The sequence below is a fragment of the Emys orbicularis genome, chromosome 1 (genome assembly GCF_028017835.1).
Source record: "Emys orbicularis isolate rEmyOrb1 chromosome 1, rEmyOrb1.hap1, whole genome shotgun sequence".
NCBI classification, from domain to species: Eukaryota; Metazoa; Chordata; order Testudines; family Emydidae; genus Emys; species Emys orbicularis.
In genome coordinates this window covers 20,853,967-20,879,426 of record NC_088683.1, presented here as the reverse complement: position 1 = coordinate 20,879,426, position 25,460 = coordinate 20,853,967, and the positions used below count along the sequence as shown (strand labels likewise).

The 25,460-nt window shown below is 40.4% G+C and overlaps 1 protein-coding gene across 1 annotated transcript in view; it reads right to left on the bottom strand.

Moving 5' to 3' along the window:
* LOC135895122 (semaphorin-3D-like) overlaps window positions 1-25,460 on the bottom strand; it is a 179,616-nt gene that overhangs the window by 86,768 nt on the left and 67,388 nt on the right. The window contains exons 3-5 of the mRNA XM_065423193.1: window positions 16,799-16,849; window positions 16,249-16,409; window positions 1,702-1,764 (exon numbers count right to left, since the gene is read on the bottom strand). Of these exons, the coding sequence (XP_065279265.1) occupies window positions 1,702-1,764; window positions 16,249-16,409; window positions 16,799-16,849 (275 nt within the window). The remainder of the gene's footprint in view (window positions 1-1,701; window positions 1,765-16,248; window positions 16,410-16,798; window positions 16,850-25,460) is intronic.

Sequence of the window (25,460 nt, the reverse complement as noted above, 5' to 3'; positions counted from 1 at the left end):
AGTCAGCAACAATCTGAACAAAACATCATAACAGTCCAAATGGCAGGTATATAGCAGTTGTCCCTAACTGCACACGTCCAATGGTATGTGCACATCCACACAGGACCAGTAACTATAACAAAGAGGAACTGGAACAGAGAGAAGGAAGCAGTAAGCAGGAAGGGAACACACACACACACGTCATCACTAGGTCCATGACACCTTTGGGGTACTTAGCACCAGGATAGTCCCTGGACAGTCCTGGTCCTTTGCTGTTCAGCAGTGCAATTACCTAGATTGTGGCTGTCCATTGCAAGGTTATGGCATGGGGCAGGGGTAAAGGGCAAGCAACAGCCTTGCCCTAACTGGGAAAAAGAAGCATACAACAAAGCTGTTCGGCCACTTATTTCCAGATTAATATAATATCTGCTGTCTAACCTGTGAGGCGGGAAGAAAGCTGAAGAGGGAATGTAGTAGGTGACACCTACAAGGTGTCACAAAACACAATGTTCATCCCTCCAGCTGCCTCTCTTTTACAAAAGCACAGAGATTGGTCCAACTACAGTTTGTGAACAGATCAGGATCAGAGATTTCCCAGAGCTCAGAGGAGGTGAGGTTCAGACCTGCTGTATTATAGAGATAAGGGACAGCCAAATGGAACTTCCTCATAAAGTGTATTTCAATCTAGGGTTTTAGCTTGGGCCCATCCCTTAAACAAATATGCCCAGTGAAGACCACTGGGTTAGTGGGAAGAAAGGGGAAGAAACTTCACATGTATGAGTGGGGCAGGCTTCACATTCTTTATGGCGCTTCTTGTCTTTCATGAGGGAATCTGGTTTCTCTTCACTGTGCAGAAGAGGGATGGGGGAAGCCTTTTTATTATGCAGAATGATGCATGTTCTTATAGGAAAATATATGGAGATATACCTATCTCATAGAACTAGAAGGGACCCTGAAAGGTCATCAAGTCCAGCCCCCTGCCTTCACTAGCAGGACCAAGTACTGATTTTCACCCCAGACCCCTAGGTGGCCCCCTCAAGGATTGAACTCACAACCCTAGGTTTAGCAGGCCAATGCTCAAACCACTGAGCTATCCCTCCCCCCTAAAGGGGACTGTGGCACTGGAGAAGAGCTTATGAATCCATGAGACTGGTGTTTTACACTGGTAATAATTGCAGCTGTCTATGAATTGAGTTAATTTGTAAATGTACAAGTCTAATGCTTTGTTAATGAATTGCAATAAAGCTGTGTTCAGTATATTCCCAAGGGGAAGGGACTTTTTGATGGTCACAAGAACTTTTAGTGGCTTTGGATCAGGCCCATAATGAGTATCACAGGGTAATGGAGTTGATTCACTTCTCAATACGATTTGTGGCTGAATTTTGATCGTACACTGAATTTTGCGTGTATACTGATGGCTAAGCACCTCTTCTACTCAGTATTGTTCCACATTCTCCTTGAAGCATCAGCATTTGAGATAGAGATGAAACTACTCTTTTAAGTTAGTGATTTCAATAACAGTTGCATGCACTTTTTTTAAAAGAAAAAGGCTAAACTATCAATGCTTTGTCTTTTGTGCATTAAATTAGAATACAATAGTATGAGTATTTACCAGCCTTTTTTCAACAGCTGCTTAATAATCAAATCTAACACATTTAGAAATAAATAAATAGCTATACAGTGTTACCAGCACCAATAAAGAAAAAAATGTTCTGTATTTACCTGGACATCTTTCCCAGCTAGTTTGCATACTTCCACCTTCTCTTTTGCTGCAGGCCAGTAAATCTGTAATACATTTAAAGGTGTGTTAGGACCAGAGATTTTGCAGCATTTTACTTTTTCTTGTGATTTTGCTTGTAGTATTTCATTGCAAAGAACAGCTCAAATAACCTTATGTATACTTAAAGAACTGAGATATGAATATGCATTTCTTTAAGACTATCATAATGACTATACAGACTTTAAATACAATGTGGCCTGTCATTTGTTCATTTCTTCATTTTATTTCCCCATTTTAAGGTAACCTTTAAGACCCTTTACCTGTTTTAATAATTCATATGCATTTTTAACGTGATGCGCTGTGTCTGGTTCTCAAAGATAGGACAGACCAAATTCAGCTTGAGAGTAAAATGACTACAATCTATGGAATTACACTAAAAGTGAATTTAGCCCAGTGGCTACAGATTTGGCAAATCTGTATTTTGGCAAATATATATTTAGCTGTGTCTGCCAATTTTAAAATGAAAAGGGGTTTTGTTTGAAAAACTAAGCATAGCTTTAGGGAAATCTTTAGAACAAAAAGGGCATTTGTCAGAAATGTATAGCACATAATTTAATAATCTGACCCATCAGCAGGTACTGACTTATAGTAAAGCATATACATGTAGAAAATGACATACATGCATAAAGCAGGATTACATGCCATTTTTAATAGATCTCTTTTCTTTCATATACACTTAGAATCCTGACATATGGAAATTAGTATTTTGGGAAATATTGGCCCAGATCATTAGTTGGCATAAATTGGCATAACTCCATTTATGGCAATGGAGTTACATTGATTTATACCAGCTGAGGAGCTGGCCCATTTATTTCAATTAAGCAATCAAAATAGGGCACTGTCAAATATATGTATGAATCCATCAGCTTAAGAAATACAAACTTTCGATAAGTTCAAAGGAGGGGAGAGAAAGAGAGGGAAAAGTACACTTCCAAAACCAACATGATTTATTTGCCCTGAGCTGACCAGGGATCTTTATTCCTGTTTTTTATTTTTTTAAGACAGCCTGAGTGTTAGGATTTTTTTTTTCTGATTGACAGCAAAGGGGCAGAAATAATTTAATATTGGATGGTCTTGACCGAATGCAAGTTAGGAAACATCTAATGCCTCATGCCTCAGGAGCCCAAAAGTGATTTATCAGTAACCTGGGTTCTTACAGCATAATGTTCATCTTGGATTGCACTTTGTTCAAATCTTAACACCGCAGTGCTAAGAGTTTAGATTTGTTATAGTACAGAGCAGATGTTACATAAGGCTTGTTTTCCAATACAGACATGCCTTCACCAAAAATATATATAAATATTATTTCCGAGAGGGGATTTAAGGAGTTGAATTCATGGTAATTAAATCAAAAGATATTCCTCTGTACAATTTCAGATGGAAGAAAGGGCAATACGATTTATACCCAATAATGGTGAGCTTCAAAAGGTTCAAAATTGGAGTTCAGTTCAGATAAGCATCCAAAATTTTAGGGTTCTGGATGTTGGAGTGTAGATGAGCTGTGCTCAGAGCAAGATTAAAAAACTTGGAGACTTAAGTAGCTCTCTGGCACCATTTTGACTCCTCCAATCCTCAGGGCTACTCTAATCATGTCATCTTATAACAGCGCCCTAGGGATGGGGATCGCTGGAGTGAAGCACATTCTAGCCATGTCCCCTCTGCCAAGGCATGTCCCCTACACCAGCTCAATTCCACACAATTAGGGCAGCTTGAAAGTGCCAAAGCAGCCTTAACACAGCCCAAGATCTTGCTCCAGATTTATGTGCAATGCTTCTCTGAACCATCCCAACCTCCCAAGTCTGCAAAACGGGACTGAGAACAACCTCCCTTGTTTGCATTCCAGCCCTTCTTGTTCTCCTCCCAGCCAGCAATGGGATGTGCTGGCCTTCTGCAAGGAAATTAATTTCACTCCTACATGAATAAGGGATGTGCAATCAGGCCATATATATTTCCCTTAGTGTAAAAATACAGTCATTCATTTACAATTACCTTTGTGGTAAGAAACTATCAGTAAAGGAAATTTAAGTTACATAAACTTTAACCCTTTACAGCAATATTTACTTAAAGAAAAGATAAGGCCTTATAATGTCATCTCAGGAACTACAGCTCTAATTTGCTCTTCCAGAAAGCACCTAGGTCTGATGGTCTCCAGGGGCATGGTGCCAGAATGTTTGGGAGAAAGTACTGGGAAAGATGCAGGGTCATCAGGGTGAGATGTTGGGGTGACTGAGTGGAAGGTGGCATAGGTTTCAATGGGGTACAGCATTAGCAAGGTAAGAGATTCAGGTGGATGGACCCTAATTCCTGGGCAGAGTCTTTTGCAGGACTGAAGCCTAAGGCATGACAGCATTTGTTGTACAAAATGGACAGATCAGGCTGGGACATGAACGCTTCTTGCCATGCTGACAGAGTAAACGGACAGAGTCAATCCTGACTACAGAAGAGTCACTTGGTTTACATCCTAGCTACTTGACAGCCTCAGAGCTTAGCATTCAAAAGACATAAATCAGTCACTGAAGGGTAGCTTAAGTGCTGCAGCTTAACAATCTGTTTACAATTATGCACAAAGGATTTAATAGAATGTCTGTTTACTTTTCATGTGAGAAATGAGATGTTCCCTGAAAGTGCCATTTCTAAATTGTAACACATCAAGATTACATAATAAATTATTAAGTATGATCACGGCGTCGAAGCTCTTTTAGTTCTAAAAGTGATCAAACTGTACACAATAATTCCCCAGGGCTTGTTCCTGCTAACACTGGCCCTCATAAGTAACTTTAGTTATGTCAATAGTCCCATTGACTAATCATGTGCATCAAACTATTTACCTGCATAAGCATTTCAAAGATCCTAGCTATAGACTTAAGACTGGATGCCTTTCTGGAATAGGGTGACCAGATGTCCCAATTTTATAAGGACAGTCCTGATAGTATTTTGGGGCTTTTGCTTATATAGTCACCAATTACCCCCTACCCCCGTCCCGATTTTTGACACTTGCTATCTGGTCACCCTATTCTGGAAGATATGCTTTAGTCAACAAAATTTATTGGGTTTAACATAGAAGTAAATGGACAAAATTTTATGACCTATGTGTGACACCCTGGCATCCCAATATTCACCACTGTCATGTAATTAGGATATGTTTTGTACAAAGTATGCCTTGTGGGGTATCATTCTAAAAGTCTTGATCTGCTAGACATTAATATCTCATTGTATTGTATGTGCTATCGTCATATGTGAAGTTAGAGAGTTGGCTATGTTTGTTTTACTGAAACATGTTATGAGGTTGAAAACACCCACAAGCAGCTTTCGGGTACAACAGTAAAAAGGCCAAACAATGTTAATGGCTTATTGAGGAAATGCACACAAGCACAAGGATTACCCCAGGAACTGTGTACAACAGAAACCTCTCAGAGCTAGCTCTACCCAATGGGAATTGTTTGACCCAAGTCACAGCAAAAGAGCTTTCTAGCAAGTGGGAAGAAGATATAAAAGGGGGGAAATGACATCATGATGGTACCTCACTCCCCCTACACAGCACACCTGGAAACACCTGAGGAACAAAGACTGAACTGGGGGAAGTGATGGTCCCAGGCTAAAGAGATTTTTAGCCTGTGAATGGAACACCTGGGGATTCCAAGCTGTAAGCAAGTGCAGCTTGCCCCTTAAGAATTTCCAGCCTGCTTGTATCAGTTCTTAGGGTGAGGATCTGCTATTCATAGCCAATCTATTTAGTATATTAAGTTTAGTTTGCATTTTTTGTTTATTTGCTAGGTAATCTGCTTTGATCTGTTTTATTTCACTTATAATCACTTAGCATCTATCTTTTATAGTTAATAAACTTATTTTTGCTTTATCTAAACCAGTGTGTGGGAATCATAACTCAGGGGCAAAAAGCTGTTGCATATTCCTCTCCACATTGAAGGAGGGGGCAAATGTTATGAGCTTACGCTGTACAATTCCCTTTGCAATGCAAGATGGGATAATTGTGGATTTATACTCCAGAGGGGGTGCATGCCCGAGGAGCTGGTAGTTACTCTAGCTGTAGCCTTCCCATACTGGGGCTGGTCTGAGAGCCTGCATGTAACTGCAGCTGGGTGTCCCCCTACCTGTATGTATGCTGGTGAATGTGCAGGCTGGAGAGGGCTTTGCAGCTTGTCACAGCAGTACAGTGTAAGAGGGAGCCCAGGCTGGTGGGTCAGTGGGGCTCAATGGTACCCCAGTTCCAGGTGGCACCCCGAGGGGAACCTGTCACACTCTGTTATAGAGAAAATCAGACTAGCCAATCTAGTGGCCCCTTCTGACCTTAAAATGTACAAATCTATCAATCTATGGATGGCTTGGACTGACAAGGTCAGAGCAAAACTTACTTTATTCTGCAAGATGCATTTCAGCTTATGCATTCGATGCAAAATGTAAGTGTTGTAATCTCTTACGGACCAAACCGTTTTGTTCTGGAATTCCTCAAAGGGAAGCTCATTAACAAAACCATTTTCATGATAATGAACATGGACAAATTCTACCATTCATGCCCTGCTAAAATCTGTTATGAGGTTGCACTAGAAGTATTACGGAATTATTATTTCTGGATTTAGAATAATGAGTTTTCATTCCATAAATCCAACCAATTATAGCTTATAAATTGCATGGAGAGCATCTGTATCTTAAATATCTGTGAAAATTGTAGGTTACCTAATTTAAGTGAAGAATGTAACTGTATTAAAGACGTGATCCATCCACTCAAAAGGGTGAGTTTTTTTCTTTTAATCATATTTTTTTCTTGGAAAGTACATATAATGAAGATCCAAAGGTCAAAGCTGACTTTATAGTTTCATGATTTTATCTTATGTAGCTCTGATCTAGAAAGTACACTATTATTACTTTTAAGTAATTCTACAAATATTTTCTTAAATTTACTAACAGGAAAGAAATTAAAAATACCTAATAAATGCAGAATAATAAGTTATCTGCTGGAAGGATGAAAGAAAACCTCCCAGGAATACAAAACTAAAAATACATAAATGGATCATAGATTAGGTACCATTTTAAAGTGTAGCTGTAAATTGATTTCTGATTACAACAAAACACTAGACACCATACATGTCTCTTTCAGTTCAGAAGCAATTCACTTTCTGAAGGAGAATAAGATTTCTCTTTTTCTAAACACTTGTTTTTACTCTGGGAAAGGAATTGTAAAAATAAAAATGAACTCAGAAAAAATATATATGTATGTGTATATATATATATGTATACACACACACACACACACACACTATATAATTGCATCCTATTTTACATCCTTAAAGGCCTCAATTCTGCAAGGAATTCAGTGCAGCAGTTGGTGTGTTAAGACCACTGCCTGTCATGCTGACCATTGTTGTCTCATTGTGCATCTCAACCTGTTTGTCTGAAGACATGTGTGGTCTTGTGCCTTAAACTTAAATTGTAAGGAGCTTGGAGTAGAGAAGTTCTGTGGCCTGGTTTAGACAGCACTGGATTAGGATTCAGACAATAAGGGTTTTACTCCCAGCTCTGCTGCTGGTTGATCTTGGGCATGGTCATCACCTCTCACTGTGTTAGTTGCCCCATCGGTAAAATAATGAGACTGATCTGCGGATGCAAAGCACTCCATAGGAGCAAAGTATTATTATTTAATGTTGTTCTGTGTTTCGCAGCACCTAGCACAATGGAGCCCTGGTCCATGAGTGGGTTGCCTAGATACTACCACGATACAAATAACTGAATCAGATACTTACACTCATGTCTAACATTAAGCATTCGAGCAGCCCCATTAACTTCACTGACTTTGAGTAGTCCCGCTAACTTCAATCGGACTATTCACGTGCTTAAAGTTATTCATATGCTTAGGTACCTTGCTGAATTGAGGCAACCATGCCATTCGTCCGGAAGAATCCCAAAGTGCTTTATAAATGGTACATGCAACACCCTTGCAATGCAACCACATCTCAAGTGGTGGGCATGAGCCAACCAGCACACAACACACACTGGGTGTGTTTAGCCCTGTAAAGAGGGATCGCTTCATCCCTATTTTGAGGGTTTAGGGGATGCATGGCCCACTTTAGAGGCCTGGATTTCACCCATCGTGACAAGGAGAGAGAATCTTAGCTAATGACACCAGAACAAATCTTATGTTAAGAGATACAATACACACAGATTTATAGACATGCCAAGAACTAATGCTTGTGTTTGGTCTCCAGACTTTCATTTGTATAAGGTTCAAAGTGTCAATGGTACAACATCCCTACTGACGTTAGTAGGCGCTCAGTATATAGATCCACAGAGAAGAGATCCCAACATTAGTCGATATACCAATTGCAAAGGCAGAACTAGCAATCAGTAAACACACTGGACATTGATTTGTTTTATGTGCCTGAAACACATCTATAACTTTTCAAGGTAGAGTGATTATTACACACCCAAATCTGCAAACCCTAACTCACATGCACAGTCCCCTTGAAGTTAATAGAATTATTCATATAAGGACCACAGACAGGAGTATGGGTTTGCTGGAAGGCCCCATAGGATAATTCTAGGCCCAGCTGTGAAGGCCTTGTTCTTTGGCAAGCAGTTACTTATATAAATAAACCCCATTAAAGTCTAAAGGACTATAGTTATGGGAATTACTGACCAATGTGAGTAAAGGATTCACAATCTGGGCCAGTATCACCATAAAGCAGTGGCATGCTCTCCTCAAGCAGTGGATTGGGAGCCAGAAGTCAAAGGTTTTGTTCTACTGCTCTGTGCCTCAGTTTCCCCATCATTAAAATGGGGGTCATGCTACTGGTCTTTCTTTTATAAATCACTTTGAAGTCCATGGTTGAAAAATGCTATATAAAAGCTAAGTAAGATAGAAAGAACATGCAGCATCAATAAAAGGTTTTATGTCGGTCTAAATAAAATGCCCAAAAATTTAAAACTGTAACAATATGGCATATGACTCTGTTTGTGGTGGTCATTCAGCTCTATGGATTACACATTAAATTTCCAGAAAATCAGGTCATATTGGTGCTAGGGTGCTTGTCATTTGTTTTCACTGATCAGTGGAGCAGTTGGTAAAAAGAAATTCCAAGTAATTTCTTAGATTTTTTTCAAAGGTTCAAAAGAATTTCACATTTTTTTGCATATTATTTAGCAGCAAAACAAAAAGGTTTACAGCGTTTGGGAATGCTAGGTAAGGCCAGTTTTAATGTCATGTTTGTATGACAGTTGCTCTGTATGTACATGAAATCTGTTTTATGTATGTGTCCACTTTGAGATGTTCACTGTTCAGTGATTTGGACACAGATCATTCAGACACACCGCTATTAAGGGAGGATTGTCCAAATCAGTTCTTACAACAGGATCCCATTGTATTTGCTGCACTCTCAAAGCTAAGATTCTTTTAGACCATTACTAAACAAATAAGAGTTAAAAGTAAACTCCTTATCTAAACCTTGTTCCGTAATTAATGTTTTAAATAATTACTCTTTTTACCAATTTTACTGAAGCATCAAGATTTAAATGAACCACAAGAATAGCTGCAGCTCCTTAAAACGTTAGGCATATATTCTCTCCTTTAGTGTATATCTGCCACACATCTCCAAACTTTCAACAACACATACACACCTGACGGTCTGACTCTTGCACCTGAAATGCACATTCACAGACTTGCATCTCACAGGGCTTTTCAAAGTCATGTATTTTATTACTGACTGAAAAACGGGTACAGGAAAAAACGGTTCACAATATGCAAGCAAGCTACTCAAAAAGGGGACCTGATTCTCCTCTTGCCCGGCATAATTCAGGAGTAACACCACTGTAAAACAAGTGTATTTTATTGCTTGCCTATTACTGCGTATGTTCACAACGTGATCAACCCATGTAAATATGCCTGGAAGCGGGAGAGACATTCTCTGCTTGGATTTTACACTTCACAAACATCCTGTAACTTAAACATGGGATTGATCTGGCAAGTGGCTACTGGAGAGTAACCTCTGATTGGAGGACAGTGGTGGGACCTACAAAGACTTTTGATTCACAGGTTCACCGATTCCAAGGCAAGAAGGAATCAAGTCTTGGTTTAAAAATTGCCAGTGATGGAGAATCTACCATGTTTCTTAGTAAATTGTTCCAATGGTTAATTACCCTCACAGTTAAAAATTTACCCCTTATTTTCAGTCTGAATGTGCCTAGCTTCAACTTCCACCCACTGGTTTGTGTTATACTTTTCTCTGCTACGTTGAAGAGCCCATTATCAAACATATATTCCTCATATAGGTACTTATAGACTAATCCAGTCACCCCTTAGCCTTCTCTTTGTTAAGCTAAATAGATCAAGCTCCTTAAGTCTATCACTATAAGGCATGTTTTCTAATCCTTTAAATCATTTTCATGGCTCTTCTCTGAACCCTCTCCAATTTATCAACATCCTTTTTTAATTGTGGACATCAGAATTGGACACAATATTCCAGCAGTGGTCACACCACTGCCAAATACAGAGATAAAATAACCTACTCGGGATTCCCGTCTAGGCATCTAAGGTCCTTAACACTTCTGGCCACAGTGTTGCACTCGGAACTCATGTTCAGCTGATTATCCACCGGGACCCCCAAATCTTTTTTCTGTCTGAACCCTATAGTGAGGTCTCAATATATAACTATTTTTACCTTAGGATTTGATTGTATTGAAACTATCAATTATATTTAAAGAAAATAATCTTTTCCTAGTATTTCTATTTTTGTAAAATGAATGTTTAAAGATCCATTACAGGCACATATGAAAATTAGAAAGAAAATAAAAAAAGCACCAGATGCTGATTTCAATGACACAAGTGCAAATCTGGAAAGACTTCATTAACTTCAATGGAGTTACTCTGCTTTTCCCCCCACTGTAAATGAGAGAAGAAATTACCCCACAGTTTGTTTGTCATGAGGGGAAAACTATGCTCAACATGATTGGTAGGGAAAATACCACCCCTTTTCACATTAGTCTCACCTCTTGCATTTGAATGCAAATCCCACCCTCACATAACTTGCGCAAAGCCCAAGATGAGCAGGATCTTTCAGATGGAAGCATATCAACTATTCATTACACCAAAAGCCAAGCAGTGACATATGAATATGTCAGTGGATGTTTGCACTGTATTTTATGGCAGCATTATAAAAGGAAAAGAAAGATACACTCTCTTCTAACTAAAACTCCTGTGCCGTTCCAGTCAGATAAGGTATTCTTTACATAATGTCCTGGTCTGTTGTGTTGCTTTGCGCTGTTGAAAGGCTGCTGGGCTTTCATCACAGACGTGGCTGAGTCTGAACGAAAGGTGAAGTGATTCCTTCACCCAGTTCATTGGGCTGTATGTTTCCATGTGATTTGGGACTAAGGAAAGTGTTCCAACATACAGGGAAGCGAGTTCCATAAGAAGAAGCCCACCAAGAAGGCGACTCTCATTGTGCATCTGAGGCCATGTAAACTGGTGGGCTAATCCAGCAGTGGGGAAAGATGCAAGCAAGCTCCAAACAACACCTTGACTCCAGTTCTCTTCTCAGGGCTTTCTTTACTAACAGACATTCAGACCAAAACCAAACACAGGCGAGAAGAGTCCCACTGCCCCTCATGGGCTTGTCGTAGCTTCACAGCCCTTCCAGCCTTTCTTCTAGAACTTCACAGGCCACCCCAGCTGAGGCTTCTCCCCAGGTAGCTCCTGATCTTTGCAGGTGGCTCCTTTTCCGGTCTTACATCCTGACTGGTGCAGACAGCCCCTTCCCTCACCTTGGGTCCCCATTGTCTGCTCCTCTGCATAAGAGGTAGGAAGCCCTGTATCCAATTTCCTGCAGGACACCTTACCTGCAACTACATTTCCCAGTCTAATCGGTCTGAGGGCCTTAACAGGCACACTTGCATGTGTGCATGAGCCCCACGGTTCAGTGCCCTAATACAGGCCCAATCCCACATTACTGCTATGCTAAAATTCCCGTTAATTTAGTCCAGATTTAGGGAAAACTCCCACTGATTTAAATAGAAGTTTTGCCTGAGAATGTGTGGCAAAATGGGGCCCTTGTCAAGTGTTTTACTATATGAGGATGGGGTCTGTCCAAAAGTGAAAAGAGATAAATCACAAGATTCTTAATCCACATGCTACCCCTCAAACATTCACATGGTGTTGCCACAATACAAGCTGCAAGCTAAGGAGACCCTCAACAACAACAATTTGTGACCTCATGTCATGCACACTGTGGCAGGTCAAAATAACTCCTTCCAAAGAAGACAGTGGGGATGTGACATGTTTATCTGTTTGGCCCATATGTGGATGTGTTTTCTAGCGCTGACAGCTCCTGTAGGTTGGCAGCTTTTCAGGAGTTTGTCAGCTCTTGATAGCATTCCTATTGCTGCAGAGAAGGGTGGGTCTCACTGTAGATCGGACAGTGATAACCACACTAACATGTAACCCTGCTTACACTGCTGAGGGCTGTAAGTACATAAGATGCAGAGGAATATGGGAATTCCTGTGCAGCCTTTTCACCAACATTTGTACAGTTGACTGAAGTTATTTACTTTATTTATTCGTTTATTTAAATTTAAAATAATAAGCCAAGGCTCTAGGTGCTCTAACAATACAGTAAATGAAATGAATCCCATCAGTATAGAAGTAATCATTTCAGCGGGAACTCAGCCAGCCGGATGCCTATCAAAACTCCTTTTCACCTCTTCATCATTCTGAGGACATGCTCTCTTCAAAATCCTTTCCAATGCCTTCCTTTTAAACTACATCCTCTATTGGTTACAACCTACTATTCTTCAAGTATACCATCTAGGAGTGACATCCTGTAACAAACATCCACTAGTGCTCTTTTCTGTCTATTTCTATGCTGATTTTGCAGTTATTATTTGTCTGAAGACAGTCACAGGGTCTCTTCTTTACAAGCAGTTTGTAATATTTATCAAGTGTCTTAAGCTCTTTGGATGAAGACATTAGGGCATATGCCTATGAGCTCTCTTATGGAAAAGCCCTATGGAATTTAACAGAAAACCCTCTTGAGTTTGTAGGTCCAATGTAATTTCACAGAAAATTCTATCCCTGCTATAGAAAGCTGATCCTACTCTATTAAGTGCTATAGATTTCTACAGTAATATCTACAAAATCCTAAATTAACTGATCTATAATTTTAATGGTATTCATTCCTTTTAAATTCTAGAGGACGATCGTGACTGCATGTACTGTGCTGAAAAGGGGGTGGTTTTTCAACCATACCACAATTAACACAGTAATAGATGGGAGTTGTCAATCATCTCCACAATTACCTAGAATAAGCTGATTAAAAGCTACAACAATTAAAGAAACCATGTTCTTGAAGAAAAGGAAAAACATGTTAATTGGTGATGAAACTGTGATATGACAGAATACAGAATCTATATATATTTTTTTAAAGTATTAAAATAATACTCCTCATCAAGAATTTCATAGTGAGTAGCTGCTCTGTCTCTTACCAACATATGTAACTAACTATGCTGTAACAGAAAGTTGTAAAAAGGTATTTTTTTTAAAAAAGGGAGAAGAGCCCCCTGCTTTTGAGGCTTTTCCAGAAATACTGTAACTAATCTGAACAGACTCTACAATGTAATTTTGGCAAGTAAATATATAGAAAGTAGCATTCTAAGTGTAAATAGGGGGATATTCAGAGTTAGATATTCAGGATTATAACTGTTCCTCTGAATCCCCCAAAACTGAGTAACAACCTGTTACTCTCTAGATCTAGATGCACATCTCTAGATTCACTAGGTTTATAAAATTCAAACATTGTTCATGCTCTTTTTTTTTTTCCTGAAGAATGAAAACCTGTGCCTTAGTTACACAAACTTTCATTCTGATTGCAAACCTCTTGTGCCCGTCTCAAACCTCTAAGCACAGTATTCTTGCCTCATCCTTCTGCAAAGTCATTTGTAATTGTACCATTTTCAGGAAGAAATTTAATATCCTAATGTGTTGCTTCTATCCCTAATAGACACCTATAGCACAATACACCCTAGACTCATATAGTCCAAAGAGTACAAAGGACACACTTCAGACTCTGGTAGTCCCAACATGTGTGGTTTCCTCACACAGGGAAAGGCTGGAGCTGAGCCGAGTGGCACAGAGCCAATCAAAACCACAGTCAGTCTAAACACAGCACAGACAAACACTACATTCTGACACTTATTTGCTACTGGAGAGTACCCTTTGGCATTTGGTACTGGAGAGTACCCTTAGGCTACGATGTTCATGAAATCTCTCTCCCCCCCATCATTGTGTAAGTATATCAGGGGTCGACAACCTTTCAGAAGTGGTGTGCCGAGTCTTCATTTATTCACTCTAATTTAAGGTTCCGCGTGCCAGTAATACATTTTAACGTTTTTAGAAGGCCTCTTTCTATAAGTCTTTAATATATAACTAAACTATTGTTGTATGTAAAGTAAATACGGTTTTAAAAATGTTTAAGAAGCTTCATTTAAAATTAAATTAAAATGCAGAGCCCCCCTGAACCAGTGGCCAGGACCCAGGCAGTGAGAGTGCCACTGAAAATCAGCTTGCGTGCCGCCTTCGGCGCGTGTGCCATAGGTTGCCTACCCCTGAAGTATATTATGGTTATGGATGCCAGCACTAAACAGATAAGACAGACAGACTGATACACAGATACCAATATTGTCTAACTTGAGTGTCTAAAATTAGGCATTGAAATCCATACTTAGGCATTTAAATAAAAGGTCCAGTATACAAAAGTGCTGCCCCCTCCCATTTAAATTAATGGGATAAGTAGGTTCTCAGCACCTTTGGTTACTTATTTAGCTGCTGAAATATACCTTGTGTGGCTGTCTTGTGATAAAACTCAAGACAGTTAAAGGAAACTGCATAGCAAAATTGTGAGTGAAAACTGAGTTTGATCCTGGGGTACATCTACACACATAGCCTCCTTTGAAGTCAGAATCTACTAAAATCTGCACATTTTATTTAGTTACATATTTCAAATTATCACAGTATCGGTCAGTTATTCACGTATTGATTTTGATTTATCACAAGTAAATTTGAGTTCTATTGTAAAGTGAGTTTATACTCTGGAAAGCACATCTGCAGAAACAGCAGTATGTGCTTCCATGGTAATTGTCTCAGTAACTTCAGCCTGAATGCTTATAGCAGCAAAACTCCCACTGAAATCAATGGGAGTTTAGCTAAAGTAAGGATTTGTAGAAACAAATCTGCCTCCCTTACAAGTGATTTTCCCTCTCTTCCACTGCCCAGTTGCCAAAACCTGGGATAAGAAAGCCTGCAGTAGGAATAATTCTGTTATCTCTAACTATCCCTAAGACATGGGTGGGGGCCATTTTTACATTGTCACAGTTCTGACTATACTATTGAGTTCTAAGAGTGAAAATGATCATTCGGAAAAGCATACAAGGAAATATGAATAAAAGAATAAGACATAGCTATTCAGATTGTGAAGTTTGTTATTGGAAACTCTTTTCTACAATGCTCTCATGTTTTTCCTTCAAACAAATGGGCCCAACCTCTCCTCTGTTACACCTAACAACTCCATTGGCTTCAGTCAAGTTAATCCAGATTGAGTTATACTGGTATAGCCCACAGCAGAATTTACCTTTTAAAACCTCCTGTTATATTTAAAGAAAATATAAAATACAGCTGAGGATTTAACTTTCTTCAATCAGAAACATACATGTGACAATCAAAAAGCAGTTTTAGTTAGAGTTTTTGTGTTAGCACCTGGTTTTTATACTCTAGAGGCCAAAGGTGTGTGCAAAAAGCATCAAATCATCATCCCCACTGGAAATATTGAAGGTTAAACTGATATCCTTCTCTTAGATATGGTCTAGAAGTTACAAAATTAATTGTACCCAGGGTAGAGGCCTGGGCTATACCCCAATATATATAGCCCAACAGAGGTCCCTTATAACCCAAATAATTCTGATTATTAATACAGTTAAGAATATTTAAATTGCCTTCAAAATGTTGAGTGCCATTTAAAACACAGCAGACTAACATACTAATGGGCCATATTCTACTTTTAGTTAGACCCATAACCCCAATTAAATCAGTAAGCAAGGACAGAACTGACCTCACTGTTTTTTTTTGTTTGTTTTTTGTTTTTTTTTCTTGCAAATGTCTCCATTAGGCTAGAGGAAAGAAGAAACAAATACTTTGAGAGGTGTCCTTGCCTACTGTTGATATTATGGTTTCATGAAGTGCACAGCCCCTATAGGTATCTGACCTATTACATTCCTTTATTGCTACAAGGGGTCACACACACTGATCACCTCAGATGATTAAAAGCAAACCATGTAACAATGGGAGGTGAGATTATTAAGTCCCGTTACGAGGACGCATCACATAGTGAATTTGCCATTTAGCCAGTGAAGACAGAAAAAACAAAAACCAAAACACAAGGCCGGGAAAGGGGCTGAAAACACACTTATCAGATGAACTGCATAGAAAACAAACTGACCTTTTTTACATTTTTGTTTAAATCAACCAAGCTGAGCAGAAAGATGTGGTCTTTAGCTCCGATTAGCAGCCGGCCCCTCTCCTCATCTAGCAGCAGGGTCCGAAAATCAAACCCCTCCGCTGAGCCCAGGAATGGGATACAGCTGTTTGAAAGCAGCAAGTCTGTGGGAAAATGAAGAAAATCTTTATAATCAAAATGTTTACATATGACTCATTGGTGTCTGTTATAAATATACGCAACCACCATGGAGGTTGCTGGTGAGATAACTGCAGCGGACAGCATATCTTTCTGCAGTCATAATACAAGTTTTGTTATCCTCGAACATGATTTTTTTTTTTTGGTTTTCAATTGGATTATATTCACTTTCACAACTGATTTTTAATGTGTAAAAATTTGTTAATAAATATTTTAAAAAGTCTCTGAGGAATCAGACTTTTGAAAGAAATTGGAAACAGGGAAAAGGCAAAACTTTGGAAGAAATTTGCTACATCTTTTTCTTGCTGCTGTAAAATCTGGCCATGTTATTAATATTATTCTGTATTTTAATTACCATTCTGATTATTCACCCCAATCAAGGACCAGGACCCCAATGTGCTCGGCTCTATACAAACAACATAACAATAAAGACAGTCACTGACCCAGAGAAATATCAGACATGATGTAACAGGTGAACCAACGAGATAAAGCAGGCATGGAGGGATTTGAGAGGTTGAGGTAATAATAAAATTGATAGAGGTTAGCATAAAAAGCGAGATATTGTGGGTGAGGTAATATCTTTTATTGGACCAACTTCTGTTGGTGAGAGAGACAAACTTTTGAGTTACACAGAGCTCTTCCTCCAGTCTGGGAAAGGAGAGGGTCACAGCTAGATACAAGCTCAAACAGATAGGTTAGTATAAGTAGTTAGCACATATTCTAAGGGACCATTCAAGGTGAAGTAGGCCATTAAAATCCCTGTAGTCATAGGACAAAAAGGGGAGTTAGTGGGTTACAGATTGTTGTAATAAGCCATAAATCCAGTGTCTTTACTAGACACTAAAGATCATGGTCTTAATAAAGACACCGGATTTGTGGCTTATTACAACAATCTGTAACTCAAGCCATGTCCGTATGTGCAGCGCAGCAGCGGCGCAGCTGTACTGACACAGCTGTGCCACTGTAGCACGTCTGCAGGGCTCTCCCATTGGCATAATAAAACCACCTTCACAAACGGCAGAAGACATAGCGCTGTGTATATGAGCGCTTATGTTGGAGTAACTTATGTCGCTCAGGAGGGTGGAATCTTCACACTCCTGAACGAGTATGTTTTGCCAATATAGGCTGTAGTGTAGACAGCCTCACTAAGCCTCCTTTTTGTCCTATGACTACAAGGGTGCTAATGGGCCACTTCACCATGAATGGTACCTTACAATATGTGCTAACTACTTATGCTAAACTATCTGTTCCATCTTGTATTTAGCTGTGATACTCTTAAGCTATGTCTACACTACCGCCTATGTTGGGAAAACTTATCTCACTCAGGGGTGTGAATATTCCATCCCCTGAGTGACATAAGTTACACCAACATAATCGCTTGTATGCACGGTGCTATGTCAGTGGGATAGTTTGTCCCACCAACATAGATTCTGCTACTCGTGGAGGTGGTTTTATTATGCTGACAAGAGAGCTCTCTCCTGTCAGCGTAGAGCGTCTTCACCAGACGTGCTGCAGCAACGCAGCTGCGTTGTAAGTGTAGACAGAGCCTAAGTACCTTTCCCAGGCTTGCAGAAGAGCTCTGTATAGCTTGAAAGCTGTCTCTCTCACTAACAGAAGGTGGTCCAATAAAAGATATTACCTCGCCCATCTTGTCTCTAATGTCCTGGAACTGACATGGCGACAACACTGCAGAGCATAAAAAGTCTCAGTTCCCCACTTGCCTACCTCATACCAGGTGGTTGGGGATGTATAGGAGTACATACATCGAGCACATCACCGGCCACCGACAGTACCAGGAGGCGTGAGCCAGAGTGACATCGTTCTCCCACTACGAGAAAGGGACCAAGTGACCTTCTCCGTTGGATCATATGAACTGGAACCATAAACTCCCTAAACATTAAATCTCACCAAATGAGGGTCAGTCCATCCTCATCATCATATCCACTCATTATACTCCACACCGGAACACAACCACTCTATGAACTTCATACCCTCATACCTCAATGTCTGTACTTTGACCCATCAACCTTTTACCCCAATCGGGGATATTGCAGATTATGTATTCCTCATGCCACCTGACCTTAAACCAGACTTTGCACCCTCGATAATCTATATGTTATTCCCCGATAACCAGAAACTTCTATGCTCAAACTCTGTTAACTATTTTTTTTAACATGATCTTAATAAAATTTTTAACATTTGAAAGGATCTAAGCAATACATATGAGACTCAGGTATGGCATGAAGGCGCAGTCTTGCAGTAGGGGGCAGTATGGAGGCACACTAGCCCAGCCAATGCTAAAGGAAGCTTGCATGGTGCCTGAGCCAGGCACAATGGCCCAGATCCTCAAGGTATTTAGCTGCCTACCTCCAGGAGCCTTGGAGTAGCACAGCCAGTGTACCCCCATGAAAAGGAGCCAGTGTGTACTTGCCCCAGCATTGCTGATTTATCAGCAGAGGAAGTGAGGCCACTGCTAGGCCTCTCCACTCACGTTGTCCAACCTGAGCAATCTAGTGCCCAAACTTGAACTGAGCTGTTGCTTTTGTGTGATATCCACCTTGGCCAACACTGGGGATTGAACAGGGGAACCTCCAAAGCTAAAAGCATGAGTCTCCACTGCTTGAGTTCCAGAGCCCCCTTCTGTAGCATGGGCTTTATCTGACTCTGTGGATCTGGGAGAGAAGCGGACACGTAACATATGCCAATCAGTGAATTACACTTGCACACAGAAGAGCACAAGGACTATGACTGAAATGAGCTGAACAAAGCTCTGGAGGGCTTTCTGCCTAGGGGCCCTCTTTCAGGGTTCTCACCAGGAAAGCAAGCATAAACCAGGGCTAAAGTTGAGCAACCAATTCACCTACTGATATTCTTCTACCTGATGGTCCCCATAAACACCTCTGTTCTTAGCACCATAGACCCATCCTCTGATTCTAAAGCAGATTATTAAGATAGCCCCTCCTCTTCCACCTGGCATTAAGAAAAATTCAGTTTTGATTTCTTTTTACTACATGTCCAGCATGTGGCAGTGCTAGATCAGTTTTCCCTTCACGCTGTGGAAGAGAGCCCTAATTTGGGGGAGAACATGCTTAAACATGTGCATAAATCATTCATGGCCTGGTTCCCTAAACTGAACAACACACATCTTTTGGGAGAGACAGATGAATCCTGGGATCAACAGAACAATATCAAGGTTCCTTCCTTCTCAAGGTGGGTGGACTTACTCCCACCCATTTATCTAACCAGCATGATTTATACACCCAGCACATGAAGAAAAATGTTATCGGGCTTTCACAAACAGGAACTCCCCATTCAACAAAATAAAGGGAATACCCCAGAGGACTCTTGCACGCAAACCGAGATATGGCAGACACTATAGACTGCTCAAGGATTAAGCCAGTTTATTGGGAAAACAATATTGGGGAAGAAAAAATAAATATTTTATCATTATTCATCTGCTAATGAGGATATTGTTTCAATAGTTATAAGCTGGCTCTTTGTCATCTTTATGTATGAAGTCCAGGTATTATTGTCTGGCTCATTATTGAATGTTGTTACAGCACAATCTGCAGACAAATTGTCCCGTACTGCAGCTTCTGTTCCCCGAGGTGAGATTTATCTGGTGATATTTGGAAAAATCTTAATTTAAATAGGAAATTAATTCAAATGTTATGCCTAAGCTGTTTCAGGCAAGGGCTGTCTTTGTGTGTGTGTCTTTTAGAGCCAAGGATGTTGCTGGTGTTTAGCAAATAAATAATATTTTAAAAGAGCTGTCAATTACTCAGACCAAGAGCAGAAGAAGGGAGCTAGGCCTGCACAGGTTTTCATGACATGATGCTATGAACACCTGAACCCTGTCCAGACTGCTCCTCACACTACTGCAGGCTAAAATGCAGTTGTTGGAAACTGGGTACCAAATTTTTCAGTGGAGACAAGACAGTGCAGCCTGAATATCTCCATTTATCCAGTGAGCAGGTACAACACGCATAGTTAGCTTACCGATACTGCTCTGCCAATGGAGGTTGAGGGGATGATTTATTGTCCATGATCCATTCATTTGCTGGTCTCTCTGTGGAGGCAGCCAATCAGTGCCACTTACGGTGCATTTTTTCTTTTTTTTTTATTTGTGTGTGATGTGGACATCTGTCCACTGGAAATTAAAAGTTGTTCAAGATTCTTTCCAAAGTTGTTGTTAATATTATTTGTATTACTGTTGTTCCCAGAGGTCCCAGTCAAGAATGGGGTCCATTGTACTGGATGCTGTGAAAATATATAGGAGACGATTCTCTGCAGCTGTGCACAACAGAGTAATGGGTCACAGCCACTTAATACTCCCTCAGGCTACTCTAAATTGCACTAGCTGTGGTCCCTAAGGCCCTATTCAGCAGCTGAGCATTGCTGGAGAGCATCATGCTCCTGTCATTCCTCCCTCCTGCCCTCCCCCTCCCCCACATCAGCTCTACACCATCCTGGTATAAAGGGAACGGCAGAGACCAGGGTGTCTGGCCCATAGTATATGTAAATCCCTGCCCTAATGATTTTGCAATCTAGATTAAAACAATGCATAAGAGTTGGGTGTAGCAGGCAATGGATGGGCTCAAGGAGGAGAGATGAGAGTAACAGCAATGGGAACACACAGCTACATAGATCAGCCATGGATAATTTGCTGGGATTAATTTTAAAGAAACAGGAGATTTTAAATGAACGACTGTAGGCTAGTGCATTTTAACAGACACCCCCTCTTTTTTTAGTCCCAAGTCTCATGAGCACAAAATCAAAATGACAGATTGTGTGATGTGTCTAAATGAGACCACTGACCTCATTTTCATCTGCATCCTAGTAAAACAGGATTTGAATCTGGGTATCCAGAGATAGACAGCTACTGCCCTCTCCCACCTGGCTCTAATTGTTATAGCTCATTAAATCAGTCAACATGCTAAAATATATAGCAATGGAATCCAACATATCTGAGAGGGGAGGAATGAGGCACTGGTTTCCTTTTTTATTTGCTTAATTGGAAGGAAATATCTCTGCAATGAGCATCCCAAAAGGATAATACGTCATTCCTTCTTCATGAGCAAATACTGTCAAGAAAATTTAAGTAACCATCTCAGGCAGCTATTAAGGGAAGTGAAAGGGTTGTCTCATGACTGGAACACTTGACTGGGAGCCTGGAGAACTTGGACGGATTTTCCATTGTCTTGCGCAGTAATTTATCCTGCACGGAGGGTGCAAAATGCTATCAAATGGGAACAGCCGCATTTCACACTGACTTTATGCAGGTATAAATGACAACACAAGGTGCAAGGCAGTGAAGGTTCCAGCTTGCAGCATTTTTACTTTTAACTAATTTATTTCTGAAAAAAAGCTTGGAAATTAGACTCTGCCTATTGCCACTGATAGGATTAAAACTGAGCTGTGACCCATTAAAAACTTGCAAAGCAACATTAGCAGAGAACTGATTAAATGATTGCCAGATTAATCATCACAACCACTCACATTAAAAAGAAGCCAAACGTATGGGTTTCCCCCTAGCCCTTTTGGGTAAATCTATTAAAGATTATCAAGGATATTAAAATGATCAAAGTTATCATGAAAAACAGCCCTGTCCACTGCCATCCAGGAGAATTTATTGCTCCTTAGAGAAATGTGTAGATTTGCATCACTGCACTGTGGTCAGTTAGTGGCTGACTGATTCCAACAGTTAAACTGTGTTCTCATATTACGCAGGAACAGAGTTAATTATCCATATGGTCATGTATTAATGTATGGTGAACATTCACTTTAAGAGGTATGTTTTCTCTTTTATTAAAGATTAAAATCTTTATCATTTCCTCAGAGGCTCCAGTTAGGCCATTAGATCAGCATGCAGCTAGTTCCTTATCTACGTTAATGTTTGCCTATTAAGTGGTGGAAATTACAGTCATGCCATCATTTTTATTAATGGAGAAAAGCGTCTCAGTAGACCTGACTGGCCGTACTAGTAGCATTGTTACTCTACAGTACAGCAGTGCTGTAATAAAAATACATTGTATTATGAATGAACATGCCACCTTTTGCACTGCTTACCTGGACTTTAATGTGTAACCCCACCCCCCGACTGCAGTTGTGCAGATAGTCCTATTGACTTCAGTCATGCAAGATTGGGCCCTTATTCTTGGACCAATGCGCCATCACAGCGTTAGAGATGCTGCTAGCTGGAGCCACTCGCATTTCGATGACCTAATGGAGCCATTTTTCTAAATTATGGGCCAGGTCCTCAGCTGGTATGAATGGGCACAGCTCCACTCATTTCTAAAGAGTGGTGCCCATTTACACCTACTGAGGAGCCTGCCTTAAAAGAACGTGTGTGTATGTGTACATATTTGAATATACATTTTTCAAATATCCCGTGGCATTTTTCTCAGTAACTGTAGCGTTAGCTCCTGGAGTCCTGACTAAGCTGCTATTTTAAATTTCCAAGAGCGTCCAGAGCTGCAGAATGAAACAGATAGGTGTGGTGTACAGAGCATTCCATTTCCAAACAAATTTGACTAGAGAAACAGCTGCACAAATAACAGTTAAAGTATTATTATTCCAGAGATGATTAAATGCTGCTTTGTGACTTCATGTTATTGGTGAAAAATGCATAAGGCCTGGTTCACAAACTCCATGAAGCCAAACTAAATAGTTAGCTTTAGACAGCACAAATGAAAACGTATCTGACTGAAATATTTGTTATTATGAAGAAGACCTCAGGCTGTGGATTTGCACAGGTTCCCTTTTTCCGAGAGCAGCTTATCTTTCTTGCGTTACTGCCAAATAAAGCAAAGTCATCTTTGTTACCAAGGCAGTTCAATTCGCAGATTTTTTTTTTAAATGGAACTATGGCCATTAAAGGTTACAGATGGAAAGTTTAATCCAGAACAAATTATTTACACCCATGCCAGCCTCGGAATACCACCGATTGGTACAAGCCACATCCCACCACACTATTCATACGGCAGGTCAGCCTGGAATGGAAGAAAAGAAACCCCATCCTTCAAATAAAGCTCTCTCTAGGAGAGCTCATGCAAATGAGCTTCCCATCACATTTGTTCCACAATTCCCAATTCTCAGAACTGCACATCCTGCCTCTCCCTCATCCACCTCCCACAGCTTCCTGCTGTAACTTGCCTGCAAGCCTCAGGTAGACAGTCTGTACTGTTTCACTGGAGTCCATTTCTCCTCCTCCTCCCTCCTCTCAATTGCCATTTTAAGTTAACCTAGTTATAGGGGAGTAGCTGAGAAGCCCTACTCTCTAATATCTTGTCGGGGGGGGCGGGGGGGAGGTGCTGAATCTTTAGCCTGATGGGCTCTTCTCTTCCTCTACTGAATCCTCACAAAAAGGAGTTGCCAGCCTGGGAGAGTCCAATAAATGTAGCCTTCTGCCCTATCTTTTAAAGTTTTCCCTCAGGGACTGAGGTTCAGGCATCTAAAGAAGAACACATCCCCTATATTGGGATGTTGGGGCACTTAATATGCCTCTCATTGAATCCTCAAGTTGTTCCTAAAATCTGGATTACAATTTTCACCAGTGGGAGGGCAGGACTATTCAATGAAAGGGCAGCTGTAGAAGGGCTTGTGCTATCTTCCACACTCATTATCAGGATTTAAACTTCAGGAATCTCCCAGTAATCTTAAAATTGTGAAGGAGGCAAATCCTTTATCTATTCAGCCACAAATCCCCTCCCCCTTCTGTTCCCCACATATCTATCAACCAATAAAAATGGAAGCAACATGCCACACAGTTCAGCTGGGGATTGTTCCTACAAATTGGAGACAAGGGGACATGAACTGGGGGACTCCTAAGTCTACAATTGTTCAGGTCCTAAAAACGGACTTTGACATGAGCTGAATTAGAAATGGCCTCCTAGCCTGGAGCACTCAGAGGCTCCGTAGGTCAGTAGCAGTAGTTCGTTTTGTCTGGACCAATGAAATTGTAGAATTGGACCCACAATATTAAAGAGAGACTCGAGAATGAACTTTCACCTTAAGATCCTGTTCCCCTACCTCCAAATTTCTCATGTCTGGTGTTGAGGATTTTAAAAGGGTCATGAGTGCAAGGTAAATAGTGCATGCAAATATGCACTAATGTGAAGTACAATCAACACAAAGGAGACATTTTGTGGGGCAAAGTTCTCTTTGGCTGTCTTATTTGAATGATCAGTGTTCAATGGGTTTACTCTGAACCCCTCTTCCCCACTGCCACATCTGTCCCCATCATGCTGCCCTGCCATGCCTCTTCCATGAATTTCCTGACCATATTTATTTGAGTGCATGATCCAAAGATCTCAAGTTTAAACTCTAAGGGATTCTCAGCCACCAGAGCGCAGGGCATGCCACAAAGCATGTAGCTACCACACTGAGTAAAAGGTAAAGACTGGCCTAAAGAGACTAGGACTAGCCAGCGTATACAAAATTTTAAATTGGCAACAGAATGGGCCCAGCAGAAAGCTGATTGCATCAACATGAGCCCAGCCATTCTGGGACACGCATTAACTGCCATTAATACAGCCCACCATGCAACAGATGCAGCTTTTGGTCACTGTCATAGTCAGTGGTTCAGCAGGCAAGTAGCTCTTTACAGGTCACATGTTCATGTTGCACATTTCAGGCAAATCCAGGTGTTAAAAATGTAACATAATCATACTTAGCACTTACAACAAATAGAGCTTTACTTTCCCAGAGTGTCACACATACAATTATCTGTGGTACTGTGCCTCATTTTAAAACAAAATAACTATCATTATATTGGTCTCCAAAATAGCACCTGCCTTTTACTTTAAAACATATTTTGCTTCCGAGTTACTCAGAAAGGATTGTTTTCCAACAGTAAAATCCTATCTACTGTTAAAACTGGTCAGATTTTGCTTGTTTGCAGTGAATTTTAAGTCAGAAACAGGACAAAAAAATGGCTACTTTGACCTTCACTATTCTTCTGCAATGACTTTTATAGCACAGTTTGCTCCATTTACAAGTTGAATGATGATTTTTCT